At 55.3% G+C, this 17,953-nt stretch overlaps 7 protein-coding genes across 7 annotated transcripts; 4 read left to right on the top strand and 3 right to left on the bottom strand.

The window, feature by feature from the left end:
- Positions 1 to 188: 188 nt before the first annotated feature.
- LY79DRAFT_575997 (FAD binding domain-containing protein) lies at positions 189 to 1,788 on the bottom strand (the record flags this gene model as incomplete). The annotated part of the gene is made up of 2 exons (XM_060559758.1): positions 189 to 672; positions 728 to 1,788. 2 exons carry the CDS (start codon positions 1,786 to 1,788, stop codon positions 189 to 191), a joined length of 1,545 nt encoding a protein of 514 aa, XP_060418905.1.
- A 992-nt stretch (positions 1,789 to 2,780) lies between these two features.
- On the top strand, positions 2,781 to 3,824 carry LY79DRAFT_586820 (uncharacterized protein; the record flags this gene model as incomplete). Its single annotated transcript, XM_060560692.1, is given in 4 exon segments — positions 2,781 to 2,926; positions 2,937 to 3,037; positions 3,105 to 3,212; positions 3,283 to 3,824. The coding sequence occupies 4 exon segments, from the start codon at positions 2,781 to 2,783 to the stop codon at positions 3,822 to 3,824; spliced, it is 897 nt and encodes a 298-aa protein (XP_060418904.1).
- A 501-nt stretch (positions 3,825 to 4,325) lies between these two features.
- LY79DRAFT_575995 (major facilitator superfamily transporter) lies at positions 4,326 to 6,142 on the bottom strand (the record flags this gene model as incomplete). The annotated part of the gene is made up of 3 exons (XM_060559757.1): positions 4,326 to 4,630; positions 4,691 to 5,722; positions 5,782 to 6,142. 3 exons carry the CDS (start codon positions 6,140 to 6,142, stop codon positions 4,326 to 4,328), a joined length of 1,698 nt encoding a protein of 565 aa, XP_060418903.1.
- A 4,326-nt stretch (positions 6,143 to 10,468) lies between these two features.
- On the top strand, positions 10,469 to 12,353 carry LY79DRAFT_283270 (WD domain-containing protein). Its single transcript, XM_060552137.1, has 3 exons — positions 10,469 to 11,077; positions 11,133 to 11,373; positions 11,469 to 12,353. Exons 1-3 carry the CDS (start codon positions 10,857 to 10,859, stop codon positions 12,177 to 12,179), a joined length of 1,173 nt encoding a protein of 390 aa, XP_060418902.1. The 5' UTR covers positions 10,469 to 10,856; the 3' UTR covers positions 12,180 to 12,353.
- Positions 12,354 to 12,964: 611 nt separating this feature from the next.
- Positions 12,965 to 14,057, top strand: LY79DRAFT_506659 (HpcH/HpaI aldolase/citrate lyase family protein; the record flags this gene model as incomplete). Its single annotated transcript, XM_060553745.1, has 3 exons — positions 12,965 to 13,219; positions 13,276 to 13,328; positions 13,385 to 14,057. 3 exons carry the CDS (start codon positions 12,965 to 12,967, stop codon positions 14,055 to 14,057), a joined length of 981 nt encoding a protein of 326 aa, XP_060418901.1.
- A 1,231-nt stretch (positions 14,058 to 15,288) lies between these two features.
- Positions 15,289 to 15,501, bottom strand: LY79DRAFT_538474 (uncharacterized protein; the record flags this gene model as incomplete). The annotated part of the gene is made up of 1 exon (XM_060556743.1): positions 15,289 to 15,501. One exon carries the CDS (start codon positions 15,499 to 15,501, stop codon positions 15,289 to 15,291), a length of 213 nt encoding a protein of 70 aa, XP_060418900.1.
- A 164-nt stretch (positions 15,502 to 15,665) lies between these two features.
- On the top strand, positions 15,666 to 17,858 carry LY79DRAFT_538473 (NMD3 family protein). The gene has a single exon (XM_060556742.1). It carries the CDS (start codon positions 15,708 to 15,710, stop codon positions 17,358 to 17,360), a length of 1,653 nt encoding a protein of 550 aa, XP_060418899.1. The 5' UTR covers positions 15,666 to 15,707; the 3' UTR covers positions 17,361 to 17,858.
- Positions 17,859 to 17,953: the final 95 nt, after the last annotated feature.

Genomic DNA, 17,953 nt, shown 5'->3' with positions numbered 1-17,953 from the left:
ATCAGCCCATACTTGAAATTACTTATCCCAAGGCCGGTATCCTCATTGAGTTGCATTAGTCATTATTATAGACATTACTCTGAGCTAACTGAATATGTAAGCGGTATGCAGCAGAAATCTGTACAATTATTATGTCCAAGCCCAACACGAAACATGATGGTTTCATCATCGCGGCGTCATAACCACACTCAGGCATCAAGAACTTTCCAGTCTCCAACCAGGAGGTTGGTATAAATCCTCAACGGGTCATACTTGGTACGGATAGCCTTGAGCTTCGCGAGGTTCGCCGCCGGGTAACTCTGAAATATCTTTTGCCCCTTGCCTGCATCGTTCAGGTACATGTACCCGCCCGCGACGCCCCTGGCTTCCAGGCCCGCTTCCATATCGGCCGTGACGGTGTCGGCAAACGACTGGGCCGCCTCATCGTCCTTGGCCTCCTGCCACGTTAGATTTTCGACAACCCAGAAGTAGGGGGCCTTGGCCGGGTCCACACCCTGCGGGTTGCCACCCTTGGCGATGCCCTGCTGGATGAACTCCTTGGTGATGGGCTGGAAGGTGATGGAGGCAGAGAGACCGACGACGCCCGTGAGCTTGGAGCTGGTGGCGGCGAGGAAGGCGTTGTGGACGTATTCGACGGCGTCGCGGTCAACGACTAGAGACAGGACGCGGAACCTTGAACGAGTTAGCCAGGGTGTTTTGCTCCGTTGTGTGATGGAAAGCGGCTTACTCTTGACGAAGACCGGTTGGCTGCAGGGCGCCGGCGGCACTGACGTAGTCCGCTAGGGGCTGCAGCGCATACGAATCATCCACGGGCGTGAGGACGGGCGAGGTGAAGTTCTCGAATGCCGTAGCTGAGTTGGTAACGGAATCGTAGAACCGAGCTGCCGCGTAGGCGGTGATGTTGTATGACGGGTAAGCAAGGATGGTGGGGATGATGGCCGCCTTGCCGTCCGCCGAGCCGTACTTGCCAAAGTTGTAAACAGCGTCCAAGTACTTGGCGCTGTCGGGCTGCGCGTACTGCGAGATACCGACCCAGACCTTGGGGGAGTTGACAGTCTTCAGATCGAAGCGCGTGACGATGGCGAACGAGTTGCCGCCGCCCTTCAGGGCCCAGAAGAGGTCTGAGTAGGCGTTGGTGGCGGTCGCCTCGACAATGGCGCCGCTCGACAAGACCGCCTGGTAGCGGACGAAGTTGTCTGCAGCGAAGCCGTACTGATTCGAGCAGAAGGAGATGCCGCCCCCGAGCAGCAGGCCGGAGACACCGACGCCGCCGATGCGACCCCCGACAGCGGCGAGTCCCGAGCCTGAGAGATAGGAGTATACCTCCCTCCACCTGAGGCCGGCGCCGACTGAGACGGTGTTCGTATCCTCGGAGAGTGCCAGCACAGTCAGGTTCGAGGTCGACAGCAGGACGCCCGACGAGCCGATGCTGTTGTAGCCGACCACCGGTATATGGCCGCCGCTGCGGACAGCAAACTGCGTCAGGCTCAGAGTGAGCGTGGCGACGGCGAAGGAGGCCTGCTGGGCGTTCTGGGGCACGAAGACGCAGGCGGGGGTGTCGTAGGCCCTCGCGGACCAGTACTGGGTCCGCGTCTCGTACGTGTAGCCGTCGGAACCGGCGAAAAAAGTTTGTCCAGGGTATCTAAAGCTCAGCAGCCCACAGGCAACTTTTTTTGAGCCATGGAGGCTGGACACGACGGCCGACGTGGCGGCAGCGTCAGCGTCGGCAAGCTCTCCGGCCGCGACGACAGCCAGCAGCTGCGCAAAGAAGGACGAAAAACGAACCATGTTTTCTGATCAACTCGGCGCCAGGAAGAAAGTGAGACACTAAGCAAGCCTCAAGGAATTCGGTAAGCAGGACGTAGACGATCTTTCTATTGCAAAGACTCGGCTGGAAGTCGTTGCGATACGAATTACATTAATCCCGTACCATACCCCAAATGGGAGGAACATGAACCTGCCTGCATCGTTAACGAAGTTCGGTTGGGATCATGCCGCCTTCTGCTGTCGAATGCAGAAATGCCTCCTCACATTGCAAGCTTCTCGTTGGCAGCCCGGCTGCATCCTCGCTGGCCCGAGATGAGGTTTACGTGTTGGTGGCTAATCCCCGTCGTGATCCTTGTTCTCCCCCCTCCTGAAATCCGCCCCCGCGCGCCCAAGTTGGACTAGGTTTCCAATGAAGTAAACAGAGGCCATCCGATATTGCGTGGTTGTTTAACCTCCGCCTCCATGGCGCATTTCCAGCCGTCCCGTCTGGTGCAGGGCTGCATGCAACAATATGTAGCCCTAGATGCGAAAGGGTTCGTCTCAGCGCAGCTCCCCTGATCCGACAGCTCGGCACGCGGGTTTGGGGAAATGCCGGAACGACAACAGACAGCCTCCATTAATACACACATTCTCTTAAGGCCCGTTGCGGCCGCCCTGGGGGCTAACTGCTGCGTCATTGAGACACTCTGCACTTGACAGGAGAAGAAACGAGAAACGAGGGTTCTTCCCCCCAACCAAACCGCGTCGATAGCCGGGGAATGAGATAAGAACTCGCATCATGTCACACTCAGTGATGGGCTTCAATGAGGTAATGGTAAGCAAGATCAACCTCCGGAGGCCGGCCCACTTCCCTCGCTTCGTTCGGAGCCATCATCGATGACCAATCCGTGCTCCGGTGGATTCCCCTTCACGCTAGCTACGACTACCGAGCCCCCCTCTCCCCGCCTTTTCGCTAATAGCTTTTCTCCATCGACAGGCTCTCGTCTGGGTGCTGTGGGCGGCCGCGCTGGGGGATGACCGTCTTCCGGGGCAGTTTCCAATGGATCCTCCAGCGGCGGCTGTACGCGGACGACTACCTCATCATCGCGGGCCTCGCCACGCTGACGGCGTTATCGGTCGTCATCACGGCCATGCTGCCGCAATTCTACCTCGCCGGCGAGTACACCAAGGCCGCTGCCGCTGCCGCTCGACGAGTTCGTGGCGAGGTCGACTGCGGCCCTCAAGTTGATGTTCTCGCAGATGCTGCTGTTCTGGACCACTCTCTGGGCGGGTACTTTGTCTCTTGACTAGCGTGCAAGTGAGTACGCGTGGGGGCGGATGTCCCGGTTAGTGACCAGAACTGACGTGTTCGGATTCAGCCGGGTGTAACGCGCCGGACGATCTTGTGCGCGCCGATGCGTCCATCAGGTTCGCGACTGGCGCCGATATTGCCGCGGATTTGTTGAGTGAGCCCCCGCCGCGACTCTCAGGTCGGCACACCCGCTCATCCCGACCGAACTAACACGGCTCACGCAGTCATGATCCTGCCCCTCAACCTGCTGCGCAAGCTCACCATCTCGCGGTCCCACAAGCTCGGCCTCACCGTCCTCTTCTCCCTCGGCGGCGTCATCGTCGCCTTCGCCATCGCGCGCCTCGTACAGGTCACAAAGGCCACGAGCGACGCGGCCAAGGACCCCACGACCGTGGCCAACGGGCCGGTGCTTCTCAGCATGTGGAGCCACATCGAGTCCTCCGTCAGTGTCATTGTCGCGACGCTGCCGGCCTTCCGCTTTCTCCTCAGCAAGAACAGAAACATGGCGAGAAAGACGACGAACAAATACGCCGGCCCGATGATCGGCGGCCCCGGCGGCATGTCTCTGCGGTCGATGAGGCGGCAGAAGGGTGCGATCCGGTTTGGCGGCAGGGACAGCGCCATGACCGTCTCGGCACAAGGCAGTGAGACGGAACTGCGGCCGTTCAGAGGCCTCGAAAAGAAGGTTGTGTTCGAGATTGAACATTTGCCACAAGAGTTGAGTTTGGGGGAAACGAAGCGCAGGACACAAGAGCCATTTGCCTGACAGGGGGGGGGGGGGGGGGGGGGGGACAAGACTTTCTTGTGCTAGATCCGCTAAGGGACGGCTTTAACAAAAAACCATTCCTCACATGGGTACGCGGATCATCTCTCTTTGCTGCATTCCTGGGTCGCTCCCAAGTGAGCACAGGCGATGACTATAGGAGACGCGGTTGAAGCAGATATCAGAACTTCAGCATCGAAATCATGCACTTGTTGTTTCCCAGAAGCATTCAGAAGCAACCGTCTCTCGTGACGCGAATTAGGTTATTATTTGATACATTATTATCCATTCATGTGCTTCTCGTAAGACATAATAAGAGTTGAGTCGGTCAATCTATAAAACCTTGAAGGAAGTCCCCTGAGCACCAAAATTCAACACCAAACGCCCCGGTTGGTCATCTGATTATAACAGATTTCTATACGCATCCGCAACATGGTATCTGTGCTCTAGACAGGAAGCCAATAACAAAATTTCCAAAAAAGCTAGCATCGTTATTAGGATACTTTAAGCAGCACCGGTCAGGTTCTTGGTGTTCAGCTTGCTCCACCTCGAGCCGAGTGACACAAGGAAGGCGACGCCAGCGCCGGTGATGACCAGAGCGAAGGCGATTTTGAGACCCTCCATGTAAGCCCGGATGATACCGGGGACAACCTCGGCGGGGAAAGCAGTGCGCAGCTGGGTAGCACCAGTGAGGGCAACTACGGCCGGATCGACGCTGGGCAAGTTTTCGGCGACTTCCTTGAGGATAGTGATGAGGAAGCCGGACTGCGCAGCGGCTACGTAGAAGGCTCCGCCGACGGTTTGGAAGACTAGGGCATGGCTGTTAGTGATCATTCCTCTAGATTGATTGGAGGGCAGGATGGACTTACATAGGAGAACGGCAGTGGAAGAGGCGAGATCATCTGCGTTGACGGTGCCCTGGACGGCGATGATGGGGACCTGGAAACCAGCACCCCACGCCAGGCCAGCGAGGATTTGGTACCCAATCCACTTGCCGCTTCCAGTGCCGATGTCGAGGGTGTAGATGAGACCGGCACCGACAGTGGCAATGGCGGCGCTACCGACAAGGATCGGAGTGTAGATACCGGTCGCCGAGATGGAGATACCAGACACGATGGTGGCGATGGTGACAGAAAGGATCAACGGGAGGTTACGAACGCCTGACTCCGTCGGGGAGGCGTTGTCGACGGACTGGAAGTAGATGGGCAGGTAGTACACGAGGATGAAGTAGCCGCCGCCGAAGAAAAAAGCATAGACGGAGGAGATGCCGACAGTGCGATCACTGATCAGGCGGGGCGCGATCATGGAACGCTCGCCCTGGTACCACTCGAGAACGATGAAGGCGATGAGAATAACGAAGAAGCCGACAAAGAGGCCGATGACGGTGGACGAGTTCCAAGGGTGGGTGTGGCCTCCCCACTGCAGGGCAAGCAGGAAGGAGATAGTGGCGCCCATGATAAGAAAGGTACCGATTAGATCCATCTGTAGGAACTTCTCAAGCAAGCTGGCCTTTACGGGGACGGCATGAGGTGGAGTGGTGAAATAGAAGAGGATGATGGCGACGGAGACACCTCCGATGGGGAGATTGATGTAGAAGCACCAGCGCCAGCTAACATGATCAGTGAAGGCGCCGCCGATGAGGGGGCCAATGACAGAGGCAATGCCGTACGCGGCCCCGACGATGCCAGTAAAGATCGGTCGCTTGTCGGGCGGGGCAGAGAACCCAATGATGGTGTAGGCGCCGGAGGCGACGCCAGCGGCGCCGACGCCGGCGATGGCGCGTCCAATAATGAGGGCAACGGAGTTGGGAGCGACAGCGCAGATGAGGCTGCCAATTTCGAAGATACAGATGGAGAGCAGGAAGGACGTCTTGAGCGGGAAGTACTTGTATGCTTTGCCCCCTGTTTGTGCCCATGTTAGTATCGTGACTAGTGGGGTGTGTTCAGGGATAATGACTTACATGTCGACTGGAAGGCAGCGACACACATGAAGAATGCAGAACCATACCAGGCGACCTGGTCCAGGCCGTGGAACTCGTCGGTGATCTTAGGGATGGCGGTTGCGACAATGGTCATGTCCAGAGCGACAAGGAAAACGCTTAGGACGAGGGCGACGATGACGAAGGTAAGCCGGACGCCGGTGGGGTAGACGGCGTCGGTCGCCTCCGTAGGCTGTGTTGAGCCCGCTTCTTCATCGGTCGCGATGCCGGTCTCTTCCTTCTTCTCGACGATATCACCAAGCACAGACGGCGAAGTGGTGGAGTCCCGGTCCGTCTCTCCCTTCTCGCGGGCCGGTACGAGGGTGCTCGCCGGAGAAGTCATCGCGTTGACGGTAGCGTTGTATCCGGATTAGACTCTTAACGGCGAGAAACAGACTTTGATGTCAGTAGCAAGCTATCGTCTCGAACCCTAGTGGTGTGTTGGAAGTCTGGGGTGCATAGAACGTGGTTGACTGTCTCTGTAGCGCGTGCCATAAGACAGAGCCCAGGACCGGGAGAGGCCAGGCTCCCTTATGTATCTGGGAGACCGTCATGGTTGACAAGCGATGCGGGTCGGACTTTGAGAGTTGCTAACACCCGGTGGGCTACCCGCCGCTCGGAGCCAGAGTGAGAGACACCGGCAAAGGTACTTTGGCCAAATGCGGATGGGGTAAGCCAGGCGTCTGACCGCGATGACAAAGATGGTGGACGGCATGGTTGGATGCACTATCCCACGTCGGAGACATTTCGGTCTGTATTGCTCATCGTGTGTGGTGTAAACCTCATATTGTACAGTAGCACAATGGGTGGGAGATGGGCCCGCTCAGCACGCCCGGTGGAAGCATCAGGTCTGCGAAGGATGCATTAGGCCGAGACGATACGGCGGTACGAGGATCAACTCAACCAGTGATGGGAAGGCGTCATTGGCGGGCCCTACGCAGTACGGAGCAACCCAAGACCGAAATGGATAATGAATTAAAGTGTGAAGGCGGGTTGCACAACCCGGGCGTCTCTGCTTGGTAACCAAACAGGACGGCCTTCATCTAATCTCCGCGTACGTGCCGCGCTGACGGTGATGGTTTTTCTGAGGCATCCCCTTGGCTAGGCTGCTGCATCTTGAGACTACTCAGGCTTCGGTTGTGAATAGCGGGAATGTTCGAAAAGTCCGCAACATCCCTTGCGGAGTGTGTAGTGTGTGTGTGTGTGTGTGTGTGTGGGTGCCCTTGCCTCGCATTGAGGCTGAGACAGGAGACAGATACCGGTACAACAGGCTTGCCAACGGGGTGGCATTGCTTACGGTACTTCCTTCCAGCCCTTGTGTCTCTCTGCTGGCGTGGCGTGCTTGCATGTCCGCAGCGTGCAATTGCCGGTTCCGCCGATTCGGCGGACGTAATGGACATAACAGCCTATTTCTGCGGACTTTGGACGGGGGTTAAGCAGAGGTAGTCAAACCTGGCGCATTTCCTGGCTTTCAGGGGGGGGGTCGATCTGAGCTCCCGCATCGCACTTGCGAGGGCCTTGGTTTATGCCGGCTAGGAGTAGCCCCAATTTCACAAGCAGCTTTTTGGGTCTACAGACGGATAAGGCTGCGCTTGGTGACCAGTCGACGCCGCCACATCATCAAAGGCTGCGCCCGGCCCTGCATCTCGGGCCAAAGTTGAGCATTCTGATTTGTAAAGCAACCTTGTACCCAATGTTTCGCCTACCGGTGACTCGTCGTCCAGTGCTTGCTTTAGTAATCGGCGTTGTTGAGGCGACCTGAGATGCAGCCGAAGAAATAGGAAAGAGGGACAGAGCCGTCGCAATGGAACCATAGCAACAAGCTTAACCAGACCAACACTCTCGTTAGCGGCGGAGTACGGCAGCCTGCAGGACGCACTGGTCCAAAACTCAACTTGGGTTGCTACACCTACCCCTTTGCAAAATTCTTAGGTCTTTACTTTGATTGGCTCGCTTAGAGTGCACAGGCTAGTGGCAAAGTCTAAATTTTTTCTTTACAGAGATTATAATTCTAAGTATAAATAATAAATATTAAAGAATATAGTATAAGTAAATATAAGAATTAAGAATTATTAATTCTTTTAAGATAAATATAAGTATAAAGAAATAATAATGTAGTGTATACTCTTAATAGTAGGCAGGCGCTGGCAATAGTGGGCAGGCGCTGGCAATAGTGGTGCACGCTGGCAACAGTAGGCAGGCGCTGGCAACAGTGGTGCACGCTGGCAACAGTGGGCAGGCGCTGGCAATAGTGGGCAGGCGCTGGCAATAGTGGGCAGGCGCTGGCAATAGTAGGCAGGCGCTGGCAATAGTGGGCAGGCGCTAGCAACAGTGGGCAGGCGCTGGCAATAGTGGGCAGGCGCTGGCAATAGTGGGCAGGCGCTGGCAACAGTGGGCAGGCGCTGGCAATAGTGGGCAGGCGCTGGTAATAGTGGGTAGGCGCTGGCAACAGTAGTGCACGCTGGCAACAGTGGGCAGGCGCTGGCAACAGTGGGCAGGTGCTGGCAACAGTAGTGCACGCTGGCAACAGTGGGCAGGCGCTAGCAACAGTGGGCAGGCGCTGGCAATAGTGGGCAGGCGCTGGCAATAGTGGGCAAGCGCTGGCAACAGTGGGCAGGCGCTGGCCTACGGAAATAAGCCGGAAGTTGTAAAAGACCAGGATCAGGGCTAAGCCTTTTATGGGCCTATGGGGTGTAGTAAGATTATGTAAGCATTATCTTTAAACCAATCAGACCTTATCAATAGAGATTATAAGTGGATCTAGATACACACCATACCGTATCTATATTATCTTTCTGTCCTAAAGAGGTAATTTCTGACTTTTGGACCAGTGCGCCCTGCAGGCTGCCGTAGCGGAGCAACGGAGTGGAGACATACCTATCAGGTTAACGTAGCTGCCCAACGGATACATGTCCCGCCGAGTAAGCTTTTGAAGGGTGAGTCCGTTTGCAAGATGATGCATCCGCCAAAATGGCGTTTAGTGAAGTTCAGACATGACGCAGCCCAGAGGACCCACGTTGCACAGCAGCATGTTCGGATAAGGGACAAACTCCCTTTTTGCTCGAGTAAGTTGCTGACGCCAAAATACGGTGACACGAATCACTCAATCCTTGGGATCCGGGCGCCTAGGCAAGAAAGCGCCTTCACGTAATATGGCTTCGCAGCTGCAGCCCAAAGTCAGCATGAGCCCATCCCGGGGTCTCCGCTGCCTCCAGGATTCGGGGTCCGTTGTGAGATGTACTGCCCGTAATCAGAGGAGCGTCGTCGGGGGCCGGAAGGGCAGAGATATGGGAGGCGAAGAGAGCAGAGGAAGACGGCCAGCAAGACGGGCGTGTCAATCGTTACGCTGAGGACCAGACCAGCAAGTCCGGGATGACGCCAAGGGGAAACTTGCTCACTTGCTCAACGCTTGCGCATGCAAGGCAAAAGAGGGTCCTGGGTGCGACCCAGTGTTCCTGTTGCACGTGTCTGGCAGCCTTGAGATCGGCTTTTTTTCAGATTTACGAGGGCTGCAGCTTGCGAACATGATTGCTCAATGGAGGGGGGCAGGATCAGGTAAATTGATAAGCTGGTAGGTAAGTACCATACGCTACGCGCCCTCCTAACAAGTAGGTACCGTAAATTTGGCCGAGCACGGACGAGAGAATGGGAACATCAGGCAAGTACGGTACGACACACGCTGTCGCCCATCCATCCACACCTTGTGAGGTACCTAGGTACCCAGACCCCCCCGGAATAGGAAGGGACGAGTGAAATGCTGTCATCCATTCACACATACACACAGAGAAACCACAATCCCGTCGTCCTGGTACTGGACATTCCCGTATGACCAAAGAGTGTGTCCTGATGGCACTTGATCCGCCCAATCGGAATGCCGTGTGCCAGGTAGAAGCACAGTTACTAGGTCCAAGTTGGTGCCTTACGTGCAGCTGACGTGGACCAAGCATCCCACAATTATATCCGTCCGGAGTCTCGGTCGACCTTGTTCTTTTCGCAGTCGACCGGATCTCTCGGTCGAAACGGCCCAACCGTTTACATTCCATTCAGCCGCCTGGACGATTTAATCCTGAACCTCAGGCCGCACCGGCAACCCGGATCGTGGACAAGGCCCCGACGGCCGCTCTCCCCTCCCTCAGAAGGGATAAAAGTGAAAACACCCTCGGTGCAGCGTTTGCGACGGCTTCAGGGCCCGCTTTGCCTTCGCCCATGCCTGTTGGCCCTAGGTGGCCTGTATTTAATGGCACGATTCAGTCATACCTCGTCATTACTGACATGATGTGATGTTCTTGATCCCAGTTCATGGTAAATTCCGTCGTGCAACTCTAAACTAACCTCACGGCCTCTGTTCATATTGGCCTCAGCCCGTCTTGATTCCCGCCAGTCTAGTCGCTTATCTCGACCAAAACCAGAACCTCCTGTGGTTGCTCTGAGCCCGCCTTCTCTTCAAAAAGCGAAGGCGTAATTATATATCTCTCATTGAGTACTCGCCATTGGCCATTGGCCACGATATCGCCAAGGAGACCTCAGTCTGACTGTATTCCAACGGATTGGGTGACCTTTACCCAGAGCAGAGTCTATCCCTTATCATAAGAATCCATACCAATTACGGCGTGACAACCAATCTACTTACGTGAGATGCTTGTTGTCGGCTGACTACGGGAGAAGGCCTAGAGGGCAGCGCCAAAATTAAAGCTGGGGTCCTACCGGAGATGCGCTAAATTCCCCCAAAGATATTTCATATTTCGACATTCCTAAATTCGCGATACCTAGCGGACGGAAACGCCCCTAGTTCCGCACTGTGATGCCACGTTTTCATCGCGCTGGAGCCAGTGCTTTTCGAGTGGATCAGGCAGAAACAGCACGCTGCTCTACTGTTGAAGCACTGTTTCAAAAATCCTTCTACGCACTGCTCTTCTTTTTCTTTTTTTCCTACCACCCTATTTCCTTGGTCCAAGCTGTTGTAGGTAATCGCATCACCACCAGTCAGTCAGGTATGGACCTGTTGTGACCTCCTTTATATCGCATTCCTCCCGCCCTGTGATCGCACATCGGCCACCATGATGGACGAAGTGCCGCATCCCAAGTCTATCCTCCGCGGTCACAAAGCCCAGGTCCACGCTCTCGCTTTCGTACGTGGCAACGACAGACTGGCCAGTGGAGATGCAGAAGGTTTTGTCGTTCTCTGGGACCTCACAATCTTACGCCCAACGGCGGTATGGAGACCCCATGAGAATGCTATTTTGGGCATCGAGGGTTGGGGAGACGACCGCATCATCACGTAAGCTTCATCTCAACTTTCGAACCAGTCGAACTGCCTCTTACACCGTGTGCAGCCATGGCCGGGATCACAGGCTCGCCGTCTGGCAATTGGGTCCCAAGGACGAGTCACATCTTAGCAAGAAGCTCCCGCTCGATGAGACGCCTGAACCAAGACCTCAGCCCTGGCTGCTACACCTCATCGAGGTCAACACCATGAACTTTTGCTCCTTCGCTTCATGCGCTCCGCTGCCTGAGGGCGTGTCCGAGACTAGGAATTTGCTGCTTGCTGTACCAAACACGTTGGCTTCGGAGTCGGTTAGTCCAAACCCCTTCCGCTATCTCCGGCTCTAAAGCCCGGGTGCCTTGATTACTGCAAATGAGATCGGGACTAACCCGCCCCGCCGTGATAGGTGGATGTGTATGAGTTACCCTCTAAAAAACGTCTTCACACCGTAAAAACCACGGAAAAGAACGGCATGGTCATGGCCCTAGCCCTCGTGTACGTCGACGGGGTCTCCTCGACGGGGCCATCCGCCAATAACCAGCTAACCCTCGTTGCCGGGTACGAGAATGGCCTGGCGACGGTTATGCAGTTCGCTGGCGGGACATGGAACACCATTTACTTATCCCAAGTGCACAACCAACCCATTCTTTCGCTGGCCGTCGCCCCGGACCAGGGCTGTTTTCTTACTTCAGGTGCGGACGCAGTGGTAGCCAAACACCCTATCCCCGGCCCTAGCCCCGCTGTCGACGGGAATCTCATACAACAACCGTTGAAAATACTGAACACCAAGCACTCAGGCCAACAGGGCCTACGCATCCGCGACGACGGCCGCATCTTTGCTACCGCGGGCTGGGACTCAACCATTCGCGTATATTCGGCTAAGACTCTCAAGGAGGTAGCTACGCTAAAATGGCACCAAGTCGGATGTTACGCCGTTGCATTGGCCGATGTCAAGGCGGCTCCTCGGACTCATGAGACCCGAGGCGCCTCGCGCGATGTCATCTCTCCTACGGGCCAAATCAGTGTCAAGGACAGACGCATACAACAGGCGCAGAGTGCTCACTGGCTGGCAGCTGGCAGCAAGGATGGCAAAATATCCTTGTGGGATATCTTCTGATATATCTCTCTTCCCAGTCATGGTGCATCTAGCGCGGAATCTGGACGTGCGTGCCATTTCTTTCACGGGATTCACGGCTCACGCCACTGCAACTGGTCCTATCAATCCGGAAGACTCAGCCAGTGGCAGTGCGATTATGAACAGGCATCAACCACCGCATATCGAACCACGCGTCACCGCTTTCCCTGCGCCCGCAGGCATGCGTCCATGCTTGATGTCGATCTCTGTTGAACCAACAAGGGCGATGTACCTACTAAGCAATACGATGCGGCATAGTAGCCAAAGACACGATTTGATGGCAGGGGCTAGGGATCTGATCAGTAAATACACGGAGTGGTACGGCATTTCTCAAACGCCTAGTATCTGACGTGAGAATAAGTCGACTACGGATCTTTTTGCTATGCTTGCCGTCCAGAAGTTAAACTTCGTGGCCGGTCCTTCCACTGACTGCCACGCCAATCGTGTCTTTTGCGCAAACGAATAATAATCATCCATTCCGAAGGACAAAGCCTCACCATATGTGGAGTTTCTACGGGGCGATGAGCAGGGGATCTCTGCAGGCTCTGGTGGTCCCTGAGGTTGCACAACCACGAAGCATGCAGTGCGGAATTTAATGAACCATCTGTATATAAAAGGGGGCCTTCCAACTGGCTGCTGCATCCGTCTTACAGCCATTTGATTCTTGTCTCCGGTCAGAAAGTACCTCAAGAGACGCCTTCCAAACGCCTTTCAAACATAATCCTTTGCCAAGCCCTTAAGAAAAGCAGATCATCGTCATCATCATCATGTCGGTCATCGGCGAAGAATACAAGAACGTTGCTACGCTGGGCATGAGCGCCTATGCTGCGCCGTCGCTTTTCCAACCTCACAAGGCTCGTCAGGCCATCCGGGATGCCCACAAGAAGAAGATCCCCCCATTGATGTGCTACTATGCTGGCCTCAGCGCCGTTCCCCTGACGCGGTTTCTCGCTCCCATGGGATACGATGCCGTCTGGATTGACTGGGAGCATACCTCCTGCAACGTCGAAACCATGACGACGGTATGTTACTGCCAAGAACACCATAGTAGGAGACAGTGGAGCTGACAGTTCCGCAGATGGTCCATGAAGCCATCTTCATGAGCCAAGGGCGCACCATTCCCTGGGTTCGGTAAGGACCATCACATACCCGAGCTATGTTGGTTGCGAGCTAACATGCCACGACAGTGTCCCTGGCCACGACCACGCGGCCATTGGCTACGCGCTTGATGCTGGCGCCAGCATCGTGATCCCGCAGGTTGAGACGGTGGAGGAGGCCAAGCACGTCATGTCATCGGCCAAGTACGGCACCAAGCAGCGGGGCACGCGGTCGGCGCCACCCTTCCGCCTCATCCCCTTCCTCACCGACATGCCGTACGACCCCAGCCGCGACCTGCATAAGTGCCTCAACGACCAGGCGGCCGTCATGATCCAGATCGAGTCTGCCGAGGGCGTGCGCAACCTCGATGCGATCCTTACCGAGTGCCCGGACATCGACGTTGTCTGGTTCGGCACGCTCGACTGCCGCATCAGCATGAACCTCGAGGGCAAAATGGGCGGCATGGGCGCCGAAGAGCCCGAGTGGCTCGAGATCTCTAAGGTCTTCTTCGACACGATGGACAAGCACGACAAGCCGTACGCCGGTTTTGCTTTCGGCGCGCCACCGTACGGCAGCCCCGAGAAGATCAAGGAAGCGGCCAAGAGGATGAGCCTCATCGCCGTATCAGCCGACGTGCTCCATCTCGGCGCGCTGGCGGAGGACCTCAAACTTGCTAGAGAGGCGGTCGGGCCGGTGGGACAGAAGAACGGCACCAATGGTGCTAACGGAAATGACACTGAGACGACGAACGGTAAGGAGTAAGAGATGAATCAAGAGGGTTCGCCATTGAAGACCTGTGCAAGCATCCTCCTTGAGGAAGATAGAAGAGCAATAGACAATTTTCAACGCTGGTACGACGCGACGCGCATGCCCTTGCTTTTCTCTGGGGTGATTGAGCCTGGAAAGGAAAGAGAGGTGCTGTTCTGTACCTCTCGAATCAACCACCAGGCACCTACCTGGATAGGCAGACATGGATACGTGCCGTGCCATACTGCAGCATGCACAACCAAGCAAATTTTTCGACATAGTTAGGTAGGTACAAGAATGAAAAATGCGACAGCACTATGATAGATAGATAGACATAGCTGCTGCTCCTATCCGTACAGCATGGGTATTCCAGGGTTTCACCCCCCCTACCTTCCCATTATGGGAAAGTAGATTGAGTACCTAGGGTCTCTAAGGTGGAGCCGTCTTTCCCCCGCTCCTATCGGATTATACGCGAAGCGATCCTTCCTTCCTTCCTTCCCACAACGATCCTCAGTATCCGGCTTTGAAAAGAAAGGAAGGAAGGGGGCTTCCTCCAATATCGTCCCTCGTCGCACGGCGTACCTTCCTGCGTCTTGCCTTGAATGATCCGTGTCCTTCTTGGTGCCTGTATTTACTTCCCCCTCCTTTTGCCCTCCCTGGAACTTCTCGTCTTCCACATCATGGGGCGGCCATCCAAAACTCTTCCCCATGATGCGTCTAAGCCCCGTCCCTCAGGCATGTCAGGGCCGCCCAAAAGACCAGACAAGTCATTGCACAGAGGCTTGCTCTGCCTAAGACGACCTTCTGTCGTGTTGGGCCTAACTTGATTTTTGCTACCGCCTTCTCGCTTACGCTGACTTCTTCTCTTAGGCTGCAGCTACGGTGGTGCTGCTCTGCCGCCGTTGCTATTTTCCGTTGCTGTCGTCGTTTTTGTACAGTTTTTGGAACCTGAATCCTCTGTTGGTTCCTTCAAGCCTTTTTTCATTGAGCTCTATGTCATTTGAATGGACTCGAAGAAGAGAGCGGTATGGCTAGTAGGGGATGCCTAGATGATGCAGATGAGGTGTGGTTGACGGTTGATGTTGATGCTGCAAGTGGCAGTGACATGGCATGCCGGATTGCGGCTCATTCACACCTATCAGCATCAATGCAATGTTCCAGAGAAGCGAATTGATTGAACGTAAGCGACATTCAAAAACCGCTTGGCTTGCTTAGCTTGCTTGGCAAAGCTTCATTCAAATTCAGGTCAAAAAATGGTGGCCACCAACCTGCATCGGGCACCTACGCGGCATATGACCATGACTGCAGCGAGACCCGCAACAGGACTCTCCTCCAATGAGTCACAGCTTGGCCCGAGAAATCCGACGACTAGCAAGTATACGTAACAGCCTAAGAACAATATGGAATGTTTGAATGTTTGAAGATAGTCAAACGTCGGTAAATCCCAGCGATTTGTCATGATACCTGCATAGGGGCAACAATACGACTCCTCGTTTCGATAAAAAAAAAAAAAAAAAAAGAGGCAAGACAGGACTCCGGACGAGGAAGGCACCGGCTTGATTAGTAATTACTAAGAATCCCGCCACTGGCGGCGACCAGAGCTCGGCACGTGACGTTTTTGCTCTATCGATAAGCAACCCCCGCTATCCTAGAATTTTTTTTGGGATGGGCATCCCACTTTCTCGTGATACCCCGCCATACACATACATTGAGAGCCCAATTCTCCTCATATACCCCCCTTGCCGCCCTACACTCACGCTCTCACCCAAACCATCGACAAGGACGAGGAGGGAAAAGAAAAGAAACGGACAGAGAGAGAACAACGCAATGACGAACGCCACGATCCTCTGCTGCAACTGCGGCGCCCCCATCGACGGCACGACGGCCGCCGGTGCGCTTTGCTACGACTGTATCAAGTTGACCGTCGACATCTCCCAGGGCGTACAACGCGAGGCCACCCTCAACTTCTGCCGAGACTGCGACCGCTGGCTGCTGCCCCCAAGCAGTTGGGTTGTCGCTGCTCCAGAGTCCCGCGAACTCCTCGCCCTCTGCCTCAAGAAACTTAAGGGCCTGAACAAGATCCGCATCATCGACGCCTCTTTTGTTTGGACGGAACCCCACTCGAGGCGAGTGAAGGTCAAGATCACCATTCAAGACGAGGTGCAGACCGGCGTCCTACTGCAGCAGTCTTTTGAAGCCGTCTACATTGTTGCCTACCAACAATGCCCCGACTGCGCAAAGTCGTACACGGCCAACGTCTGGCGCGCCTCCGTTCAGGTCCGCCAAAAGGTCCTGCACAAAAGGACGTTCCTGTTCCTCGAGCAGTTGATCATGAAGCACGGTGCACACAGAGATACACTGAACATCAAGGAGGCTAAGGACGGTATCGATTTCTTCTTCTCGGCCAGGAATCAAGCTGAAAAGTTCTGCGACTTTCTCAACTCTGTGGTGCCCTGCAAGGTCAAGAAGTCGCAGGAGCTTATTTCACAGGACGTCCACACTTCCACAAAGTCTTACAAGTTCACCTTCTCAGTGGAATTGATCCCCATATGCCGTGACGACCTCGTGGCCATGCCCATCAAGCTGGCCAAGGCGTCCGGCAACATATCTCCCCTTGTCATTTGCCACAAGATCGGGACTTCAGTATACCTCCTCGACCCCAACACCCTCCAGACTGCCGACGTCAGCGCACCCATCTACTGGCGCGCGCCCTTCCACTCCCTCGCCGACGTCAAGCAGTTCGTCGAGTTCATCGTCATGGACATCGAGCCGACCAACATCACAAAAGGCAAATGGCGCCTCGCCGAGGTGCAGGTCGCTCGGGCGTCCGACCTGGGCGTCAACGACAAGACGTATTTTGCGAGGACACACCTGGGCAACCTGCTGCACGCGGGCGACTCTGTCCTAGGCTACATGCTCACGGGCACCAACTTCAACAATGAGGAGTTTGACGCCATCGAAGAGTCGCACGCCTACGGCTCGACGATACCGGACGTCATGCTCGTCAAGAAGCACTACCCCAACAGGAGGAAGCACCGCAACCGCAACTGGAAGCTCAAGCGCATGAACAAGGACGAGGGCGAGCTTCTGCCGAAACAGGCCGACCAGGACCGTATGAACGAGGACTATGAGCAGTTCCTCCGTGACGTCGAGGAGGATGAGGAGCTCCGCGCAACGATGGCGCTCTACAAGGCCCAACAGCCCACAAAGGTCGACCCCGATGCCATGAGCATCGCCGAGACAGAAGACGAAGGCGTGCCGCGGGTGGACATGGATGAGCTTCTGGACGACATGGACGAGCTCCAGATCAAGGAGTAAGTGGATTCCATTGTCTCTGAACAGAGGCTCATGTGGGATGGTTTATGGGGAGCATGATGTGTCCACCAGGGTGGTCGTCAAGGTTAAGTGGCCGTCTACGAGGAGGACGTTGTCTCTCGGTGATTTTTTTTTCTTTCTAGGCCCAGTAAAAGAGAGCCAGGGTATGTCTTCTTTTCACAAAACAGGATAGGACGGTTCAGGGATGGCAATGGCGTGTATGCATCAGATACCTTCACGCTCTCGACAGGACTCGACGCAAGCAAGAAAGGGCGTTGCCTTTTGTGTCAAGTTGGGAGGAAACAATCATACTCAGATCACCACACGGCTCATGCGTGCCCACTCTGTTGATGTCTTTACGAGTCGGTCTCCCGTTTAGCCGCCATCACCATCGCCGCCGTCGCCGCCTATCATCATCGGCCATGTGGTATTTCAACCAACCCATGTGTGTCGGTCGGCGATGTCGCGGAAACTCTATTCAGACTGCTTATTCATGTCCCGTCCCCGTTGAGCCCAACCGAGCCCACCTGCATGTCACGTACAGTCAGCAGGTATCCTTTTCTGGACATCGACCTTTCTCAACTAAGTCCACCGTC

Source organism: Colletotrichum navitas, assembly GCF_030913465.1.
Source record: "Colletotrichum navitas strain CBS 125086 chromosome Unknown LY79scaffold_5, whole genome shotgun sequence".
Taxonomy (NCBI): Eukaryota; Fungi; Ascomycota; class Sordariomycetes; order Glomerellales; family Glomerellaceae; genus Colletotrichum; species Colletotrichum navitas.
Note: the sequence above shows the minus strand (reverse complement) of the source record. Positions and strands in the feature narration are given on the sequence as shown.